The sequence below is a fragment of the Marmota flaviventris genome, chromosome 6, assembly GCF_047511675.1.
Source record: "Marmota flaviventris isolate mMarFla1 chromosome 6, mMarFla1.hap1, whole genome shotgun sequence".
NCBI classification, from domain to species: Eukaryota; Metazoa; Chordata; class Mammalia; order Rodentia; family Sciuridae; genus Marmota; species Marmota flaviventris.
This window is the reverse complement of record NC_092503.1, coordinates 114,639,948-114,660,752: the sequence shown is the minus strand read 5'-3', so window position 1 is coordinate 114,660,752 and position 20,805 is coordinate 114,639,948. Positions and strand designations below refer to the sequence as shown.

Here is a 20,805-nt window from a genome sequence, read left to right as displayed (position 1 = left end):
GAAGAAAAGTCTGGAGAGTGGGCCATCGGAACTGGGTCTTGAAGCATGAGTAGGAGCCCAGACAGGAGAGGTAGGAGAGATGAGCTGGGGCAGATCCAGACAGGCTTCTTAGATGCTAATGGGTTTGGAAGACTTGATCCTAGGAAATGGGGCCAATGGATGATGGTTTTAGGGAGAAGGTCAGATAATAGTTTGAGAAAGCTAATCTGCTAGGAGAATGGGTGAGGAGGGATGGAGAGCAGTGACATTGTTATTAAATAAATAAATAAATAAATAAATCTGACTTTGAACCTACTCCCACTTCCCTTACAAGCTGGGGAGAGAAATCCTCCCAAATGTCCAGTGCACAACTTTCCAACAGCCACAGGGTATAGCCATGGATGCAACAGGGCAGGGCACCTGCTATCATTTATCATCTCCAGAGACAGGGCCACCAGGAAGTTGTTATTATTATTATTATTAGGGAAAAACCTGTGCTGTGCTGAAATATGCCATCCTGCCCCTCCCCCCTCCAGAGCTGTGGTCGAGGGAAAAGGAGCCAGGTAGTTTCCAGGATGGTACATGCTGAGAGAGAAGCAGCATCCGGGCAAACTCAGAGGCTCTTAGACCCAGATGTTAAAAGGAGAGACCAGCCTCTCTGTCCTAGATGCCCTCACACAGCCTCTGTCTTCAGCTGGGCACTCCCAGAAGCTTTTATTTGGGGGGTGACCCCAGGATGCTCTAGCCCCCTGCTGATGGACAGTGAGACAGACAAGGAAGGAAGGCAATACCAGGGGTTCCAAGCAGGAGAGCACCACAGGAACCTAGCGACATCTGGGAGACAGCAGTGTCTCTGAGCTGTCTGTCCAAGAGGCCAGGAGCTAGGGTATTTGTCCTTCCACTTCTGTCCATCCGTAGCTGATAGATGCTCCTAGAGGTGCTTGCCCTGCCCTGGCAGGACACACAAAAAAGTTCCTCCCACTCAGAGAAAGCCCCTGGTAGAGAGAAAGTGACCTTTTAAGTGCTTATCACAACAATGCTTATCACAGTTGTAATCTAAATGACTCAATGCTGTAATTACCCATTTATTGTCTCCCTTCTGAATTAGAACATAATCTCTCCGAAGGCAAGGATGGCATTGCCTCTGTATCCCCAGGACCTAGCTCAGTGTACACATGGCAGGTGTTCAATAGATACTTGCTGAATAAATGTAATTAGGAGGTTGATAAATTTATATAATTATATAGGAAAGGGCCTATTTCCTTCTGAATACTCTCTTTTCTTCCTCTCTCTTCTTCTCCCTCTCTATCCGGATGTAGCAGATTTTACAAATTATTGCCCTTTTTTTCTTTTCTGGTCTTCCTATAGAGAGCTATGGTTGAAATATGGTTTGTCCCCTCTAAAACTCATGTTGAAATTAAATTCCCACTATGAGATATTAAGAGGTGGGACCAGGTGGGACCTTTAATAGGTGATAAAGGCTTTGCCCTCATAAACAGATTAAGCCATTCATATAATTACTGGATTAGTGGGTTAATGGGTTAATGGACTCTCTGCAGTGAGTCTGCTATTAAAACCGTCTTGGCTAGGTATACTGAGAACTCCCTATCTCTTGCCATGTAATGATCTGAGACACCAGGACTCCGCCAGCAAGACGGTCATCACCAGATGCAGGCCCTCAACCTTGGATCAGAATTATGAGCCAAAATAAAACTCTTTTCCTTAAAATATATCCAGTCGGTGCTACTGTGATATTAGCAACAGAAAGCCAACAAAGTAATACAAGGCCCAATATTTAACTGTGCCCATGACCACCTGGAATAAAGGATACTTCCCAGCCTCCCCCGCACGTGAGAGCCCATGTGACTAAGTTCTGACCAACAGACTTGGAATTGATGACTGCTTCTTCCAGGGTATCTCTTTATGGGTAGAGGATACCCATCTCTTTCCCTTTCCTCTTTCCTGCTGGCTGAAATTTGGGTACCAGGGTTAGATCTGAAGCTCATTAGGTAGAAGACTTGAACCAGAGAAAGTGGAAGCTAGAAGATCTGGCAACCCTGATGATGAGAGAGCAGCCACTCCCAACCTGGGTTCAACCTCTAGTCGTTTTTTTCGTAAAAGTCCTTTTTTTTTTTTTTTTTTAACACCATTGTTATTTGGGATGGTGTTGTCCTTCCCTTGGAGCTGAACAATTTAATTCTAAGTAATACCCAAAAGGTACCTGTTAGACTGACTTCTGGGTAGACGAAAGTACAACTATCCTCACAAATTCCCTTTCTCTGTGGAATGGTGCAGACGTGCCCCATGGCAGATTCAGGGCTGGGTGCTGCCACACCCGTGGTTCCCAACAGTGGCATCAATGTTCTTAGATGAGGGGATCCTCCTTTTCCATCTCCATTTCTCAAGAGTGTTTGGGAAGATAAGCCAGTCGCTCTGAGCACGCACTCCCCACTTACATGCTGTAGGAGGGAATCGACGCTGTGCCAGCTCTGCTGCCCTGTACTGTTTAAGGGCAGAGGTAGAAACAAATGCAGGTGAAATGCAGAGTCCCCACAAAACAGGGAGACAGGGAAGAGTCACGATCCCACATTACCACACCTACACCGGGGTTATAAGGACAGGCACTGGGGCTGCAGGGAAAAGTGGCGAAGCTTGGGGGCTCAAGTGAATCCGCACCCCAGCTCCCCAACCTTGGCTGTCCTGGGCCTGCCTGGAAAACAGAGCCGGGAATGAGGGGAGAACTTGGGGAAGAGATGGTCGCTCCGCACCGATCTTTCTTCCTAGGCACCGCCGCACTGGGGATATACTTTCTAGAAGAAATTTGCCAGGCGGTGTGACCTTGGACTAGTCCCATCCGCTTCCCGACCCTGCTTTCCTTCGGGTCCCCTCAATACGTTGTGGCAGGCGGTGGCTCTCCTTAGCCGGGGAGCCTGGGGGTGCTGGGGTGCCAGGGTGGGGGGCGGGCCGCTCTTGTCGCTGAAAGCCGGCCAAGCGCACCGCGGGCGCTCAGAGCTGGCGGCCGGGCTCCTGCGCTGCCTAAACCCGAGGGCGCTCTCCGGGAGCGCAGCGCCGGGGACTTGCGGACCGGGCTGCGGGCCGCCGGGTGATCAGGGCCTGGGCAGCGCGGACGGAAGCCCGCGGACCCCGCCCGACCCCTCCCGCGGGCGGGGCGGCCCCGCGCCGGCTCCTCCCCCGGCGCCCGCCCGGCTCAGTCGCGGCGCGCGGTTCCGCAGGTGGCAGCGATGGCCCAGTCCTGAGCGCCCCGCCATGGCCGGCGCCCCCAGCCCGCTGCGCCTGGCGCTCCTGCTGCTCGGGGCGGTGGGCAGGGCTGGCCCCCGCCCCCAGGTGAGCCCCGGGGACCCCGGGGGGAGGGGGAAGGGCCTGAGGACGCGGGGACCCCGCAGGAGCCCCCGGACTTGAGCGAAACTCCCTCACTGCAGACGAGGAACCGAAAGGCTCCCGGGGGGACTAGGGACTGGAGAGTTGTGTGGCCCAGGTGGAGCCTGGACAGGGAACAATCCCCCCACGCCGGTGAGGCGCCCACTTCCTCGCCGCCAGGGCCCCTCTGCCAGGGCACCAGCTGTCCCGGCCGCCCTGCGCTGACTACTGCGCCGCATCCTTGTCCTTCCCAAACCACTTTCTGAACTCCTTCTCCTCCTCAGCCCATGCCCGCGGCTCTGTCACAGCCCAGTTCTCACTGCTGATCACCCCCCACCCCCATACACTGGACCCCTGGCCTGCGGTGCGTCCCCCTATACTTGCGTCCTCGTCCTCCGGTTAAAAACAGTGAGAGGGCTCCGAGAGGGCTGAGAAGGCCAGGTATGGAGACCCAGCTTGTTCACTCTGGCATCAGACCCACAGGACAGCCTTTGACTCATAGCCCCAGGGACCCTGTGGTGGTAACTCGTCCTTCCAGGTGACCTCCCAGATGGGACTTGAGTGCCACCTCCTCCCTTAGCCCCTGCAGCAAACAGAAGCCTCAGTGGTCCTCCAGAAACACTCAGCGCCCCCCAGCACACATACTCTGCTGACACCCGTTCTGATCCCCCTGATTGACAGCCCATGCCAGATTGCATACTGGGCCGCGCAGAAACACCCTGGCCTCATTGCTGTTACAGGAGAGCAGGACACAGGTGGACCCTTGTAGCCCCCTCTCTGGCTCTCCTTGCCCTCTCTGCCCTCCCTGCCCCAGACCCCAGCCAGAGGAGGTATTAACTGCCTTTGGAGAGGATGGCTGTCCAAAGATGCTGGGACATGCTTGAGCAGGCTTGGGTGGCTCTTAACCCCAGACCTAAAGAACTGAGATCTTTGGGGTGGACCTGTATTGGTCTTGAAATTTGTCCCAGAATAGGAGAAAGGCTGCCTTAGTGAGAGCAGACGCCACTGCTGACTCAGAATCCAGATGTGGACAGATATGCCTCTAAGCTAGGGTGCCAGCACCTTTTCAGCTCCTAAATCCTTTTCCAGACTCATTTTCTCCCTCTCCCTATTTCCAAGAGCCAGTTACTACCCCTGGTCCCAGAAGAATCCCTCTCTCTTTCCATGGTGCTTTCCTCAGGACTTCCCAGTCAGGCTATGGTTTTCCTGGTGAAGTCAGGATCTTTCCATGCCAGGACTGCAGACTCACTACCTGTTCTCGCTCATCTTATGGGCTGGGAAGGGATGGGGTGGGAGGCTGTGCATCCTGGTCCCATCCTGCTGCAGGCCAAGTTTGCAGATCTGGTTTGGATGAAAAAAAGAAAGAAAACTTCTATGGACTGTGTGTCTTCTTCCCAGCCCCTTTTTGCAGAGGTAACAGGCTCCCTGAACCTGCCCTTTCCTCTGATTCCCCCTCACTCCTCAGCCCTGGACCATAACAGGACTGGGGTAGCAGAGACGGACAGGAGTCACCAGGCACTGAGCAGAGAGGGTGGAGCTTTGGGGGATGCTCTCCTTGTGGGCAACAGAGATGTGACTGACAGGCGGCTTTGAGGTTAGACTGCAGTAATTGTGACAAAACCTCATACACGCATATAAGACTCTTAAAAAGCGAACTTTGCATTTTGTTTTCTGTCTAGGAGGTCAGTAAGACTAGAGTTACTCCCTTACATCACTGATGGAGGGACAAAAACTCAGAAAAAGAGGGTCCCTATATAAGGTGGTCCTGCAGTTTAGAAGCACAGAAGGAAAAGGGGGTGGGGCCTGGTCCCCTCCTCCTAGGGGCAGGACTGTGGGGAGAATTAAGTGAGCCACTGTCATGTCTGCTGAGGCTGGAGGCCACTTGCCTATAGATAGGGGATGGCTGAGTCCACTTCTGATAAAGGTGACCTAGGTCACTCCTTCACTATTGCTGGGAAGGACCACTCCCCTCCCCTGTTCCTTACCTCCCCAAGACTTTCGGCAGAAGACTGGTCTCTGAGAAGACAGGAGTGCCTTTAACACCCAAATTAAAACCAGACAGAACTAGGTTCAAATATGAGGTCTACTACTAGCTGGTGGGGTAGGATACTGGTCTTGAGTAGGATACTGGACCATCGTAAACCTCAGTGTCCTCATCTGTAAGTAAGAATGAGAAGATCTATCACATAAGGTCAGTGAGAGGATTAGCACCCTGAAATGGCTGCTTTAGTCACCTGAGAGTATTGGTCTGTTTGTCTTCTGGAACCTGGAAGTGTTCCCAGAGCTAAGAACAGGACCTAGAGAGGGGGCTCTGCACTCTCATAAAAGGCAGACAGGGTCCAGAGCTGTGCCTTGGTCAGTGTGGACTTTGCCTTGAGAGAGGCTTCCTCCTGGATATAGACACAGTGAGGGGTCAGAAACCACCTCCTGCCTCCAGTGCCTTCCTCTAAGGAAAAGTGGGCCCCTCCTTCCCTGTAGCCTGCAGGGCCAATTCCTGCGTGTGCATCTGCACCTACATGTGTGAGACACAGAGAGGGGTGTGGGATAGAGGTGGCTACAGAGAGACAGATGGGGGAGGAGGGGGCAGGCGGATGAACCCCATTTCCCTGGGCATCTGTACATGACCCTGTGTGTGACCATCTGCCTGGACAGGAGTCACTGTGTGTGTAGCAACATCTTAGCATGTAACTGGGTGCCCAACATGTGTCTTGGTGACCCTTATTTGATACTTTGTCTGTGGGAGGGTCTCTGAGTATGTGTGACATCTTGGAAAGTATATGTGTGACATCCTGCTGGTATGTGTTCGTGTGTGTGTGTGTGTGTATGTGTGTGTGTGTGTGTGTGTGTGAGAGAGAGAGAGAGAGAGAGAGAGAGAGAGAGAGAAGGGGGGGAGTGTGTACATGTGGCAGTGTCTATGTTTGCGACAGTGTGAGTCAAGTGTATGAGTCCAGAGGCATGGGGTTTGTGTGTGTGTCTGGGTGAAAGTGTGTGTTGGGGGCAGTGTCTCAGCATGTGAGTATGCCTGGCAGTCTGTGTGTGATTGTATGGGTGGAGGGAATGACCCCATTTCACGGTCTCAGCATTAGGCATGTCCTTGAGGGTGTGTGTGATAATGCATGTGACCATTTATCCGTGCCAGGGTTCCTGAGCTTGTGAGAAGGTGTGTGCTGTTCACGTCTCCCTGACCTGCTGTTCAGACATCGAAATTCCTTAAAGAAAAAAAATGGGAGGGGGGACAAAGAGAGAGGGCTCTGGCAGCCTCGCCCTGCAGGGCCACGATGGAAGGCATGACTTGGGGCTCTGGGAGGTGGCAGGTAGGAAGGACAGGGTCCTGAGGGAGAGGCCAGGGAGACCAAAGGGTCTACTCGGAGCCTTCCAGATATTTGTCTGGAGCCCTCGCTGCTCCTTCTGAGAGGCCCTCCCTCCCTCCTATGGCCCACCCAGTGGCCCAGAGAGGCTGTGTTCTCTCTCTCCTTTTCTTCAACTCAGAAAGTTTCCAGAAAGGGAAAGAACCTGGTTCACATATTCACACACAGAAGTAGGAGGCCCTTTCCCGTTGCAGCCAGATTTAGAGAGGGGGACAGTCCCAGGCCTTGGGAAGCCTGTCACCTGAGGGTCCCACCCCTCCCATGTCCTTCCTTCTGCCCTTCTTCCTGCAAATGCTGCCCGCTGGCTCTAGGCTCAACACCTCCCGAAGGTTTCCATCTATCTGTATGCAGTCACTCTGAACAGGAGCAAATGCCACTGTCCAGGTGAGGAAGTGGAGGCCCCAAAAGATAAAATGCGCCATAGGTTAATGGACAGAGCTAGGATATAAACCAAGGACTTGTGACACTTCCTGTGCTCATTCCCACAGGCCACACCACTCCCTCTGACATTCCCTTTCCTGTCTCCTGCTTCCTCCCCAAACTCCTGAACCTGAGGGGATGCCCCTCCTTATTGTCACCTCCAGCCCTGTCATCCCCTCAGAGGGATTCCAAGCAACCTGGAAGTCCTGATTCTAAAATCTGCCCACCTGCCCTTACTCTGTCCCCTTAGGTCCCCACTGCTGCCCTGTTCTTGTGCCAGAGCTACGAGGGACAGGGACACCTGCCACTGTGTCCTCCTCACCCTCCAGACATCTCAGCAGACTTGGAGCAGGGACTCAGGTGGCAGGAGGAGGAAGTAGGGGGAAGATATGGGCAGGACCTACCCCGTCCCCGACAGGGCAGGGAGCCCCAAGCCTTCCCCGCTTCACTTAACCATTGGCCACGTTTGCTGCTGGAAGCTGCCACTAATTAAGCAGAATAACTGGTCTTTGGGCATGAAAATCTATTAGTTTCATCTTTCTGGGAGTTTGCTGATTCTAGAAGGAAAGGATGAATGAGGCCCCCAAGCCCAGGAAGCCAGACCTGCCTATTCCACTTGGCGGTTTCCCCCGAGCAGCAGAATCCTAAGGACATGCCATTGACTGAGCCTCCTCCACGCGCAGGGGCCACTCCAAGCATTGACTGGGTCCTCACGGGGATCCTGTGGGGCGGCGGTTCTTACCATCCCACTTGGCACATGTGGAAGCTGAAGCCAGAAGTTAAACTTGCACAAGGTCACAGACCGAATTTATGGGAGGGAGAGCCAGGATCAGGCCCACATCTGAGCCCAAAGCTAGGACGGTTCCCCCTCCACTGTGTCACCTGGGCACCTCGGCCTGTGGCACTTATTGGCCCCAGCCTCACTTACCTGCTCTTGTCCCAGGGCAGAGCCTTGCACCTGTCCCTCCATTCTCTCCCCGTCCCGGCTGAGCACTAACCCACAGCCTTCCCAGCTCACCAGAGCACCCATGTTCCTCCCTCTGTGCTTTGTCCCCGCCATGCCCTGCTGACATGCCACCCTCATTGCTAACAGCCACCCCACCCTCCCTTCAGTGTACCCCCACCTCCAGTATTTAGAACCACCTGACAACCATGCCAGGCACTTCTAGCATTCTTGGTCACGTCACTTGTCCTGCAAAACATTTGACCCCCACCCCAAGCAGCCCTTGGACCCTCTGCAGTCAGGGCTCTTAGGGCCATCTTTATATGCTCTATGTCCCCTTCGCCCACCACTACTTAAAACCTGGCACACCCAGGGCCTCCCATGAAGCTGTGGAAAAGGCCAAACTCTCCATAGTTGGTGATGAGTATATGTAGGCAGGGGTGGGGTAGGGGCTGGCAGGCATCTGGAGATCCTGAGCAGGCTCAGGGAAAGAGCAGGACACCCCGATCGTCAGGGAGCCCCACAACCGAGGGGGAGACATAGCCTGCCCTCAGGGAGCCCCAGTCTGAGGAGACAGCCTGTCCTTAGAGAGCCCCGGTCTGAGAGACATGTAGCCTCTTCCTCAGGGACCCCTCGTCTGGGAGAGACAGGGCTGTGTCCCAAGGGAGCTCCAGTCTGAGGGGATGCAGCCTGTCCTCAGGGACTCCCCAGTCTGAGGGGGTACAGCCCTGTGCTCAAGGAGTCCCAGTTTGAGGGACATGTGCCCCCCCCCTCAGGGAGCCCCAGTCTGAGGGGCAGATGAAGATATTTCACATCCATACTTTGCTCAGAATAGGTGAGAAGGACACTTCTGTTGGAGCCACCTGGGTGTGGGTGGCCAGGCTGGCCCTCCCCTGCTGTCCTGCTGGAAGGTGCTGGGTTCTGGGGCCTCCTTCTCACTCCCCGCCTAGACACACCTTCTGCCCTGTTCCTGTCCCCAGTGACCCTGCTTCCTGCTGTCTTCCTATTGGAAACAGAAGTTAAGGGGGGTTCTCCCGGAGGAAGAGGGAGCAGGGAGATGGGAAAGGAAGTGGACAGGTGGCTTTATCCCCTGGACTGATTCTCAGGAAAACCTTGCCAACCCCTCAGCTGAAATCACACTAAAAATCACGCCACCATGTTTACTGTTGGTACATTTGATTTCCTTTTCTTCCTTCACCTCCAACAAATAAGCTGATCTTTACCCTCAGAAGAGCCCTGTTCTCCAGGGCAGTCCCCCCGCCGGCCAGCCTTAGCTCACTCACTGCTCAGAGCAAGCCTGACTCCCCTCTGGAGCTTTCCGTGTGGCTAGGGAAGCTCAGGTTGGCACCTGGGACTTTGGAGAGATGTCTTTAACACAGCTCAGCTCACCCCAGGGCAGGACCACCTGGCACCAGGTCTGGTGTGTGCTTAGGGTGCTGCCGGCGAGTCAGGGACACCAGGTTCTGAAATGCTGTAATTTCAGCCCACGTGTACATCTCTGTGATTTCAAAAAGTGAAATTTTGTTTTAAATTATGTATAGACCCTAAATTTTATACAAGGGGCTCTCCGGTCATTTTGGCAACTACAGCCTCACAATAAGGAATATTTATAATCTTTAAGGCTGTTCAGGAAAAAAAAATGAAATGATAAAGCACCCAACCCAAAGGCATTGCATACACACACACGCACGCACGCACGCACACACCCACACCACCACCACCAACAACAACAATAAACGTGCAGAGGGTGGTGCCTGGGGGAGTGGGGCTGTTTGGTTGGTGCTGTGTGTTCCTTTAGGTGAAAATTGAGATTCATATCCCCCACTCACAAGGAGGGCCCCTCCCATCGCAGGTGTGACTTCAGTGTTCTGGAACCTTCTTGACCCCTTCCACCATGTCCTCTCAGGGTGGCTTTTCCTCCTGGTGGGTAGAGCTGGGCTGAGTAATGGATCTGTGTCATGTTAGAGGGTGGCACTGGTGGGCCTGTAGCCTTCCTCGGTCAGTGGTTGGGTTTTGCCGGAGGAGTACTAATCTGGCTCTGTCTGTAGTACCAGGTGTGGCTGCACCCTACACCCTTAGTCCTTGAGCACAGTCACCCAGCTGGGGAGCTCCAGGTCTGATCCTTAGCTCTGCTTCCTGAGGTGCTGGGTTCACTTAGGCAGGCTGAGGAGGCATGGGGAGGTGGGAGGCCCCGGCAATAAGGCAGCCCTGGCCCTCAGGAAGTCCTCTCCTAGACCAGGGCACGAAGGCATGAATGAGTCACACATGCTCTGCTCCCCCTTCACCCACCCATCCCCTGAAACTACCTACTACCTTTGCGTCAGGCTCCCCGCCGCCCGGGAAGGGGGCCGTTGCCTGCCTGGGGGGGTTGGGGTGTCTAAGATCCCTAGAGATCAAAAAACCAAGAGGGTGGGGGTGAGAAGGCAGAAGAGGGGCTGGCTGGGCCCACAGGTCCCCATTTCTGCCCTTTCCCCTCCAGGGCGCCACCGTGTCCCTCTCTGAGACGGTGCAGAAATGGCGAGAGTACCGTCGCCAGTGCCAGCGCTTCTTGACGGAGGCTCCACCTCCGGCCACAGGTAGGTCCAGGTGGGGCCTCATCCTCACCCTCTCCCCCAGCCATCCCTCGGAAAGTGGTGATGGAGCCCACGTTCGTGTTTGGGGGTCATTTGCTTCTCTGGGACGTCACAGCTGCACTGTGCCCCCAGCCCTTTGTCAAGCTGTCCCCTCTCCTGAATGCCTCTCTGTCCCTGTCCCCTACCTAGAACCACAGGTTCTTCCAGGTCAAGCTCTCCTTCCCCCAGGAATCTCTGTTGTCTACCCAGTGGCCTGTGCTCGGCTTTGGGGGGCTTATCCATCCTTTCCACCCCCAGCTGGAGCCTCTCAGAGCAGGGACCTGGCCTTTCCATTTCATGTCCTCCTCAGCCCCTGATGACCTGTGCAGAGACTAAAAGTCCAACAAGCACGTTTATAAGAGTGAATATTGCCGGAGTTTGTAAGGTGGTTTAAAGAGCACAGTATTACAGTCATACGGTCCTGGGATCAGATCCTGACTGTAATTATCACAAGGTCACTTGAGAAAGGTTTTCTCAGCCTCATAAACTACTGTTTATCTCTGATCTGTGATGAGTAACCTAAAGTAGGCCTTTAGGGATTGTTTATTGAGCACTTACTATGTCCATGTATGTACATACAGTCTTCTCCCCCACAAGGTCCCACGGGGTGGGGGGTACCTCCCTTTACAGAGAGGAAACAGGGACCAAGTCACTTGCTCAAGCAGCTTGTTCCTGCAATGTGGGAAAAGTGCTTGGCATACAGTAAGCACTCAGCAGAGGTCAGTGGAGTGTTGTCTCCATGCTGGGGAGAGGCGGGGATGCTCCCTGGCTCCACACTGGCAAGGACTCTAAGATGATCCGCTCTGTCTGCAGGCCTCTTCTGCAACCGGACTTTTGATGACTATGCTTGCTGGCCAGACGGGCCCCCAGGTTCCTTTGTGAATGTCAGCTGCCCCTGGTACCTGCCTTGGGCCAGCAGTGGTGAGTCTTTCCCCTCCCTGCATCCAGGAGGCCAGGAAAGGGCGCTGCTTCCTCTCCTCTGAGATGCAGCCCTCGCACGTCTTTAGGCCTCCTAGTAAGTGGTCTTCCTGCCTCTCCAGAGCTGGGAAGGGGTGGGATGGTCAGCAGTGGCTGGTATCAGGGTGGCCTGAAGTACAGCCTGGGCCTGAGGCCTGTGCTAGCAAGTATGGGGTCTGACTTAAGACCAAAATGTGACCCCTCCAATCTAGTAGTCAGGGACAGGACCAAGTGGGCACAGACACTAGGGGGTGGGGGGACACCCAGGTGTCATTGCTCTGCCGCACCTATGTGTGTGTGTGTGTGTGTGTGTAGGTGGCTCATACCTGGACGGGGCACCTGTCCACGTCCTGACTCTTCAAAGGCTCACGGGGAGCAGTGAGCAGGGTGTCGGTGGGTGGCCCCTCAGGCCTTCCCCAGCTCATTCCTGCTGCAGGGGAGATTCTGAACTGGGAAAGGTGCAGCTGGGTAGGTGGGAGGGTCACTGGGTACAGAGACCTACAGAGGCTGCTGGGGACACTTGACTAGGGGGGTAATTAATATGTCCTCTCCTCTCACCTCTCTATCCCAGCCTCCTGTGCTGGGGCACCATGGGATGCAGGAGTTGGTCTCCATGGGCTTCATAACAGGAGAAGAGGCTCTTATCATCATCATCATAATAGCTCGTGTTTATTGAATACCTACTATGTGCCAAGTCCTGTGGTAAAAGAGGGACGTTTGTTTAGTCTTTACGGCCACCCTGTGGTTATGCTGGTCTAGATGAGGAAACAAAGGCCCCAGGAAGTTTAAGTCACATGTTCCAAATGAGGCAGTGAATGGCAGAGCCTGGATTTGATCTTGTCCTTGCCCTTACCCTTGTGTCCCAGAAGGCCTGAGTGAGCGAGAAGTCCAGCCGTGGGGTGCCAGGGACTTCCTGGAGGAGGTGGCCTGGCGGGGCCTGATGTAAGCTTCACCTCAGCCCAAGAGACTCTGAGATCAGAGGAAGGCCAGGCGGGTCTCCTAAGAAGGCTGCACCCCACACCCTGAGGTGCACAGAGGAGACAGGGCTGGGGAAGAGGCAGGCACCTGGGGAGGACCTGGATTCACATGGTCCTCTTCACCATGGCCTCTTTACACTTGACCTACACGAGCTTCTTCTGTCCTCACAACAACTCTCTGAGGCAAGAACTCTGATCTCCCTGTCATTTCCAGATAAGGAAACTGAGACACAGAGATGCTCAGTGGCTTTTCTAAGCCCACACAGCTAAGGAGCCGTGGACCCAGGAATCAGTCCTGGAGGCTGGTTTACAGTCGCTGGGTTCAGCTGCTATGCCAGCCTTTCATTGGGGACGTGTGCTGTCTGGCACACCCCAGGGAGGGCAGTGAGCGTCCCACCCTCTTCCTATGGGCCCTGCAGTCCCCCAGCTCGGCCTGACTAGCTGTGTGGGCAGAGCAGGTTCCCAGGCCCCTGGGCCTGGGTTTGCTCGCCCTGGAGGTGGGAGAGAGCAGGCGGCGTAGCTGTGGGGAACACTGAAGGTCCTTGAAAAAAACGTGGCTATCAATTTTTCTCACCCTCCCCGCATACCTTCCTGACCTCCCACATCGCACACATGTTCCCTGTCTCTCGAAGATTTGGGACTGCTGCTCGGCCAGCCTTGGCTGGGCCGCTAGACCCCAGGGAGCCAGGCGCGGGACAAGGCCCATCACTCAGCACTAAGCGCCCCCAGCTCTGCCTGCTGCTCGCGGCTCCATCCATCACCTTTAATTTTATTTGAGCAGGAAATAGGTCCTGGTGGTGCCCGTTTATGAGCGAACACGGTTTTATTGCTTTCTCCATGAAGATAACGGCCTGTGCACAGGCCCCCTGCCAGCCTCCTCCCCCTCCCCCGTCGCCAGGCTAATTTACTCCCTTTTTTGACACTCGGAATCACCAGCTCTGCCTCCTCTCCCTGAGTTAGGGACCCGCAGAGACACCCACCAGGCTCCCAAAACATAATTGCTGTCTCTGGCCTGGTGCTTCCCCATCAGATGCTGGCACCCGAGGCTGCCTGACCCCCCGCCTGGGGCATATGGGAATGGGAAGGGGGCAGTTCTGGAGCTTTCTTGGCAGCCAGTAAGAAACTTCACAGTGTGAGCTGAGGTTGGGGAGAAGGAAGACATTGCCTCGGGCAGAGGCCGGGCAGAAAGCATGCCCTGCAAGGAGTTAAGAGTGGATTTAATGGCAGGGTCCCTCACACAGGCTGGGCAGGGCCAAGGGACCAATAAGGCATATATGAAGCTCCCAGAACTAAAAACGTGGAAAGCTTTAGCTCCCCTAGACCTGAGCAGCAAGGGGCAGGAGTGGGGCTGGGGTCCTCCTGATAGCTGGGGAAAGCCACCAGCAGGTCTGTGTCTGCAGAGGGGAGAAGCCACTGCCAGAACTTCAGAACAAGCAGGGAGGGGCTGCTGTCCTCCTTCTGTCCCTGCCTCCCACTGGCCAGACTCAGCAGAGGGCCAGGAGCCTAGTGACACTGGCCCAGGGGTCAGCCCTCTGGGCAGGGAGCAAGGCAGAGGAGTGGGCGATTTGAGAAAGAATTCGATTCCAAACAATGACCGAAGACCTTTGTGAGGATCCCATAAGACCTTCAAGGGTGTGTGAGCGTGCTAGAGAGAAGGAGGACTTCACCACGAGGCTGAAGGGGTCAGCCCAGCCGCCCAGGCAGTGGTGCTGAGGGAGGTGGTGCCTCGGGTATGGTATAGGGAAGGCTCCCAGGGACAGGTGACATCCAGGCCAGGCCTGGCAGAATAGGCAGGTGCAGAAAGGAGAAGGAAGGGCCCCTCACAGAGGGAGGACATTCAGGCAGCACTGTGGACATGGGTCCAGGTCTCAGAGCTGCACAATGTCCCAGAGGAGCCAGCCGGGTCTTGAATTCTGACCTTCCCGATTGAGAACCCGGACTCAGGAAGGTGCAGAGGGCGGGAGCAGGAGGGAGAGGAGGGCGGTGTTGGGGGGAAGTGCCGCGTGCACACAGGACCGTGAGCTCCAGAGAGCCCATCGCTGCCCCAGGGCCCTGCAACAGCCTCGTTCACCCACAAATCATTCCAGCCTCATTAGCTGCCCCTCTCCTGATTTCTACCTGTTTGTTAGCTTAGTTCTAATTATATGAGAGTCATAAAATGCTTTTAAAATAGCCGATCATTCACAGTTCTTAGAAACTCTGGCAGGTGCCTCCCCTGAGTAATGTCGAGCCCAGGAGCTTTTACGGCAGGCTGCGGTTGCCAAGGGGAGACTGAGGCACGAGCTGGGCCCCAGAGGTGCCCTGGCTAAAGAGTCATCAGACCCTTCCCTGGCCTCAGTGAAGGGCTGAGTGGCAGCAGAGTCTCCACCATGTCCAGACCCAGCCCACCTCCAGCCAGAATGGGCTCCTGGGGACCACGGGCTCAGCCAGTGTTAAAGGTCTGCTACGCACCAGGGACTTCACTGTTTTATCTCCTGGGAAAGTCATTTTGCTTCCCATTTTACAAATGAGGAAACTGAGACCCCAAGGGCCCACAGCTGGTTGAGGGAAGAACCAGGATTTGATCTTGTGTCCGTGGAGTTGGGAACCTGGGCTCCTTCTCCTGAGCCCTGATGCTCCAGGCTACCTTTCCCACCAGTTTGGGAAGGGCCTGTTTCTTGCCTCTCTGAGTCTCATCATCCCCATCTGTACAATGGACCCAGTGGCCCTTGATGGCTGCCTCTGCTGCCAGGGTGCAGGAGCTAATGGATTCATGAGCTGCTCTCCACAGCCCTGAGTACCCACATCCTCATGGACAGGTGGCTGTTAGCTCGATAACAGGTGCCGCGACAGTTTCCAGGAGGGGAAGTGTTTAATTGGGGGTTTTATTTCCAGACCAGGGTCTGACTTAATGAAATATCCCTGAGCCTCCTGGCATGCAGCTCCTTGTGTTGACAAGACGGAGCCAAGCCCCTGGCTGTGATTGACCAGCTCCTCCCAGGCCAGATAAAGCTGGGCCCATAAGCAGGTCCGGGTCCAACCCAGCCCACCTCCAGCCAGGACGGGCGCCTGGGGACCATGGCTCGGCCAGGAACCAGCCCTGGCTTTTCACATTTGATGCTAATGAAGGATAACTGACAGATACACTTGCACAGGCTGACTGAGCTTCTCAGTGACACGGTGCTCCCTGACTCTGTGACAAGAATGTACACATCTGTGCGCACACTGCTTCCCCAACCCCCCAGCTGGCCCTGAACAGGGGGCATGAGGAGTGCAAGCTCCCCCGGGGCCACAATGGCAAAGAGACCAGTTGGCACATGTTGACATGGTTGACTGTTAGCAGCAAGTCTGGCTGCTAACTTCTGTCCTCTGAAGGCAGAGAGCTAGAAGCCTGACTCTGCTACTTCTAACCGCCTGATCTCAAGCAAGTCACCTGGCTTCTCGGAGGCTGTTTCTTCATGTGTAAAATAGGATTGACGATGCCTACCTGCACAGGTGTCAGGCACGCAGCAGGTGTTCAGAAACTGATTCTGTGGATGCCCAGCTGCAGAGCAGGCTCTGACACCTGCTCACTGCCCATGAAGTCCGCTCAGGTCCCCGTTACTGCTCTTGGAGGTATCTACAGCCAAAGACTGGTCTTGCTGCCTATCTGATGACTTGACCCCCAGGAAAGGATTTCAGGCATCCCGCAGCAGATAGAAGAGGCATATGGGGACTGAGAGGAGCCCTTCAAGTTACTAAAATCAGACCATGCACCTCCCCTTCTCTGGGTTTCCATGTGCCTGATTTTGTTCATCAGTGCATTAGAGGGGTCCCCCGTGCTCATCCCACTGCCAGAAGTTCTACCATTAGATTTTGGGTTCTCATTTCTCTCCCAGGTGAAGTCTCTTTTAAAATGCAGGTTCTGCTGGGGAGGTGGCTCGGTGGTAGAGCACTTGCCAAGCATGTGAGAGGTCCTGGGTTCAATCCCCAGCACTGCAAAAAATAAACAAATAAATAAAACACAGGTCCTCCCGAAGGGGTACCGCTGCAAGTCCAGGATGCGTTAGGGAAGGAAAGACCAGGACAAGGTCCAGTCAACAGGCCCTTCTGGTATAGGAACTGGACCCTGTGATAAAGATCTCCTTGCCATGTGACAACAACCTTAAGATCTGTAAAATAGAGCCCCTGTATTAGAAGGTCACCCTCCAAGCCCCTGAGGGACACTCCTTGGCACACGCATGTTCACTAACCTCATTTTATTGCTGATCTCTCGACCTGAGCACTGACCAGCCACTTGTCACCCAGGACCTCTGGTGGCTTCTCCTCTCTCTCTCTCTCTCTCTCTCTCTCTCTCTCTCTCTCTCACTGTGCCTGCCTCACACAGCGCAGGAAGCTGATCTTTAAAATCTTCTAGTCTTTTAGAATTTAAAATCTTTTAAAGTGTTCCCAGCCAGCTTCCCTCCTCAATCACCGTGCCAACTCCTCTGTCCCTTACCTGTTCCCTGGCCTGGTGCCAGACTCGGGTTCCCCTGCAGGGAGGTGAGGAATGAGGTGTTTTCTCCTAGACACAAGTAAGCACTCTCCCCACCCCACATCCAACCTGGGGCCATAAGCCTGTCTCCCTGGGTGGGGGAGGGGGAGGGCCGTGGGGCTTGTGGGGATGCTCTTAGCACCTGGATACCCAGGTGGGATGGGAATGGCCACAGGTGATATCCTCTCCTAGCTCTGCTAGGCCTCTCTCATCTCTGCTGGTTTGTATTGGTGGTATTCCTTTCTCGTGAGAGTCTTGACTGTGCCTCGTCCCCAGACTAGGCGCTACCTGAGGGCAGGGGTTAGGGCATTCCCCTCTCTCAGACTAGGAGGTCTCCAAGGGCTAGTTCCATCTCCAAGTATGACTAGGGGTTACTTGAAGTAGACGCTTGCTTTTCCCCTTTGAAAGGTAAGTCCAAGGGCAAAGTCCATCTGTACCTGGAGACTGTGTTCCCTTTAGATTGGGTGGTCTTTGAAGGGGAGTCTGTGTCCTGGATCAGATTGATTGGGACTTCCTAAGGGGAAAGCTGTGTCCACCCTCAACTGGGCATCACTGGGACATCTGCCTCAGACGGGGTCTCCCTGAGGACTGGGCTGTATCTCCCCTCAGAGAACAGAGCTATGTCTTCTTAGACTGGTCTCCTCGAGGACAGAGCCTTATCTTCCCTCAGACTGGGGCACCCTGAGGTAGGGGCTGCAGTTCAGAGCCTCGGGGTCTTCAGTTTTCTTAGGATCTGACGTCCCCAAAGAGTGTGAGAGGTAAATGGGGCCAAGTTAGAAAATCAGAAGTTACAGAAAGTGACTGTGGCAGGGTCCCCTGTGTGATTTAATGCTGGGGGCTGGGATGTGGATCTGGGCTGGACTGACCTCATCTCAGAGATATGGGTTCATCCCACTGCATCCCCTGGTAGCCAAGAGGAGAAGCTGAGGGTGGGACTGGGTGACCAGTCCACCTTAGTGACCTGCTGTCCCATCCCGGGGCCATCATGGTTTATAGGATGGGATGAAGGTGTGTGTGTGTGTGTGTATGTGGCAGGTTTGAGCCTCCTACTATCTCACAAGTGGATCAGGGATGACCTTCAGGATGGGGAAGGACAAGGGCCTTTGAGCACTGGACAGAGCCACCCTCCCCTCTCCCAGTGCCGCAGGGCCACGTGTACCGGTTCTGCACAGCGGAGGGCCTCTGGCTGCACAAGGACAATTCCAGCCAGCCGTGGAGGGACCTGTCGGAGTGCGAGGAGTCCAAGCGAGGGGAGAAAGTGAGTTTGGGAGGAGTTCTGAGCCCAGGACCCAGCAGCAGGGTCTCCACGGTGGGCTTCTGGGGGGTCTGTCTGTGCTCCTCTCATGCACCCCCTGTCACACCTTCTGGGGCCTTGGAACTTCCCAGGGCCTCTGAAGCCGTCTCCATAGGTCATTCTCGTCCTTGGTTCTGGGGTCCCCAGTGGGGTCTGCCTTGGGGCCCTCCCTGTCCTTATCCCCTGGAGAGAAGTGTGAGGAAGTGTGAGGGGGCAGTGGACGGCACCACCCTCACTGTGTCCCCGTGTGCTCACAGAGCTCCCCGGAGGAGCAGCTCCTGTCCCTTTACGTCATCTACACGGTGGGCTATGCGCTCTCCTTCTCGGCCTTGGTCATCGCCTCCGCCATCCTCCTCAGCTTCAGGTAAGGGGCTGAGACCCTGGGAGGGGGCTCCTTCATGCTCACTGCTCCAGGTAGAGGAGGGGAACTCTGAGCCAAAGCAGCCTTACAATAAGCCCTTCTTTCTGGAACTCTCTGGAGAACACGAGGTTGAAAACCCAGGACAGCACTGTGTACGCACTCTGATCTCTGCTGGGTAACTATGTCCACATGTATGCAAAAATGACCCCCCTCACCTTAACAGGGGTGGAAAATCCTGGGCATCCTCTCCAGTGAGAGGGTGTAACTTCAGTAATCAGTAATTCAGTATGATTTTAGGTGACTAGAAATTCTACTCTGTCAGACGAGACCTTCCTCCTAGACTAGGAGCTGGGGAGCAGGTTCCTCCCATTCCCTCTGGGTACATCAGGGGCGCTGGGTTCAGGGACAGGAAGACTTCTGAGAGTGGGGACAACTCTGAGGGCAGGGACTTCAGGACACTAGCCCAGCAGGAACAGGAGATGTGGTATTCCTCTTTTTGCCCCCAAGTCACCTGGCACAGTGCTGAGCACACAGTCGGTGCTCAATAAATGCATTCACTGGACTAATATTCTTCTCTTTTATTATGAAGCCTTTCAGTGATGAATGCATCCAGCCTTCAAGTAGAGTCACATTCCCTGGTGACTGTAAGGTCAGCCCCTGGCCACCCCCACCAGAGGAAACCCCTGGCCAGACCTCTTATGAGGTCCCACTCATTTCCTCATCCTTGTACCACGTTTCTAAGTGTCTGTAAAAATATACAGCATGGCTTTGTGTATTTTTAACAGTACATCATACATATTCTTCTGCATTTTATTTTGGTTCAACATTATGTTTTTGTGAGATTCACATTAACCAGGTAGTTCTATATCATTAATTTTAACAGTCATTCCATATTCTTTTGTTGTAGCACGGCTTATTTGTCTGATATCATTTTAATAGATAACTTATTTCTGACTTATAAACCTTGCTATAATGGGCTTTCTCACCTGTGACCCATCCTGTATCTCCCTAGGGCATGTATCTAGGGGTTCAACGGCCCAATCAAAGACCACCTGCTTTTGCAAATTTACTAGGTGGTAGTAAAGTTGCTCTTCAAAGTGGTCATTACCAATTTTCCCTCTCCCCAGTAGTAAAAGAGATTCCTTTGCTTAACATATTCCCCAGTATTTAATATTTTTAGAAATTAAGTGTTGCTACTCTGAAGTTTGTGAAATATCTCATTACAATTTTAATTTGCATTTAATTTTTAATTTAATTTTCCCAGGCATTTTTTCATGGTTTATTCTATGACTTGATTGTTCATATCCTTTGCTGAATTTTTATTTGTCTATCTGGCTTTTTCTTGTTTATCTCAGGCACTCATTATTCTAGATACTAACCCAGGATGTACCTTCTCTGAGTCTCTGTTTCTTTACTCACTCCATGGTGCCCTTTATGCATAGAAGTTCTACATTTTAATGGGTTGAAATTATTCTATTATCTCCTGTTGATAAAAAAGACTTATCAATAAATGTTGTCAATTGATAAAATTAACTTTTATCAATTGATAAAAAAATCATTCTTTTCCAAAGACTAAATTTACTTTATGCTTTTCTGTAAGGAATCTTACCCCATCTTAGAATCACAAAGATAGTCACCTATATTTCCTTCTAAAAGAGAATTTTGCTCTTTCCCTGTGGTTCTCTGATCCACCTGGAACTTATTTTTGTGTGTGGTGAAAATCAGGAGCTTAGTTCCATTTTTCCATGCGTATATATAATTGATTGTCTCAGTACCATTTACTGATAACCCATGCCTTCCCTCTTGGTTTGCAGTGTCACTCTACCATACAAGAAGTGTCTATATATTTGTAAGTTGGCTTCTGTCATTTATACTCTTTTCTATTGGTCTGTTTATCTTCCCTGTCCCAAAACGATGGTGACTTTCTCCTAAAGATTTTTGAGAACTGATCACGATGGCACATGCCTATAATCCCAGTGGCTTGGGAGACTAAGGCAGGAGGACAGCAAATTCAAAGCCAGCCT

At 53.5% G+C, this 20,805-nt stretch overlaps 1 protein-coding gene across 1 annotated transcript in view; it reads left to right on the top strand.

The window, feature by feature from the left end:
- Positions 1–3,246: 3,246 nt before the first annotated feature.
- Glp1r (glucagon like peptide 1 receptor) overlaps positions 3,247–20,805 on the top strand; it is a 35,210-nt gene continuing 17,651 nt past the window's right edge. The window contains exons 1-5 of the mRNA XM_027943717.2: positions 3,247–3,324; positions 10,568–10,664; positions 11,514–11,621; positions 18,266–18,384; positions 18,678–18,784. Of these exons, the coding sequence (XP_027799518.1) occupies positions 3,247–3,324; positions 10,568–10,664; positions 11,514–11,621; positions 18,266–18,384; positions 18,678–18,784 (509 nt within the window). The remainder of the gene's footprint in view (positions 3,325–10,567; positions 10,665–11,513; positions 11,622–18,265; positions 18,385–18,677; positions 18,785–20,805) is intronic.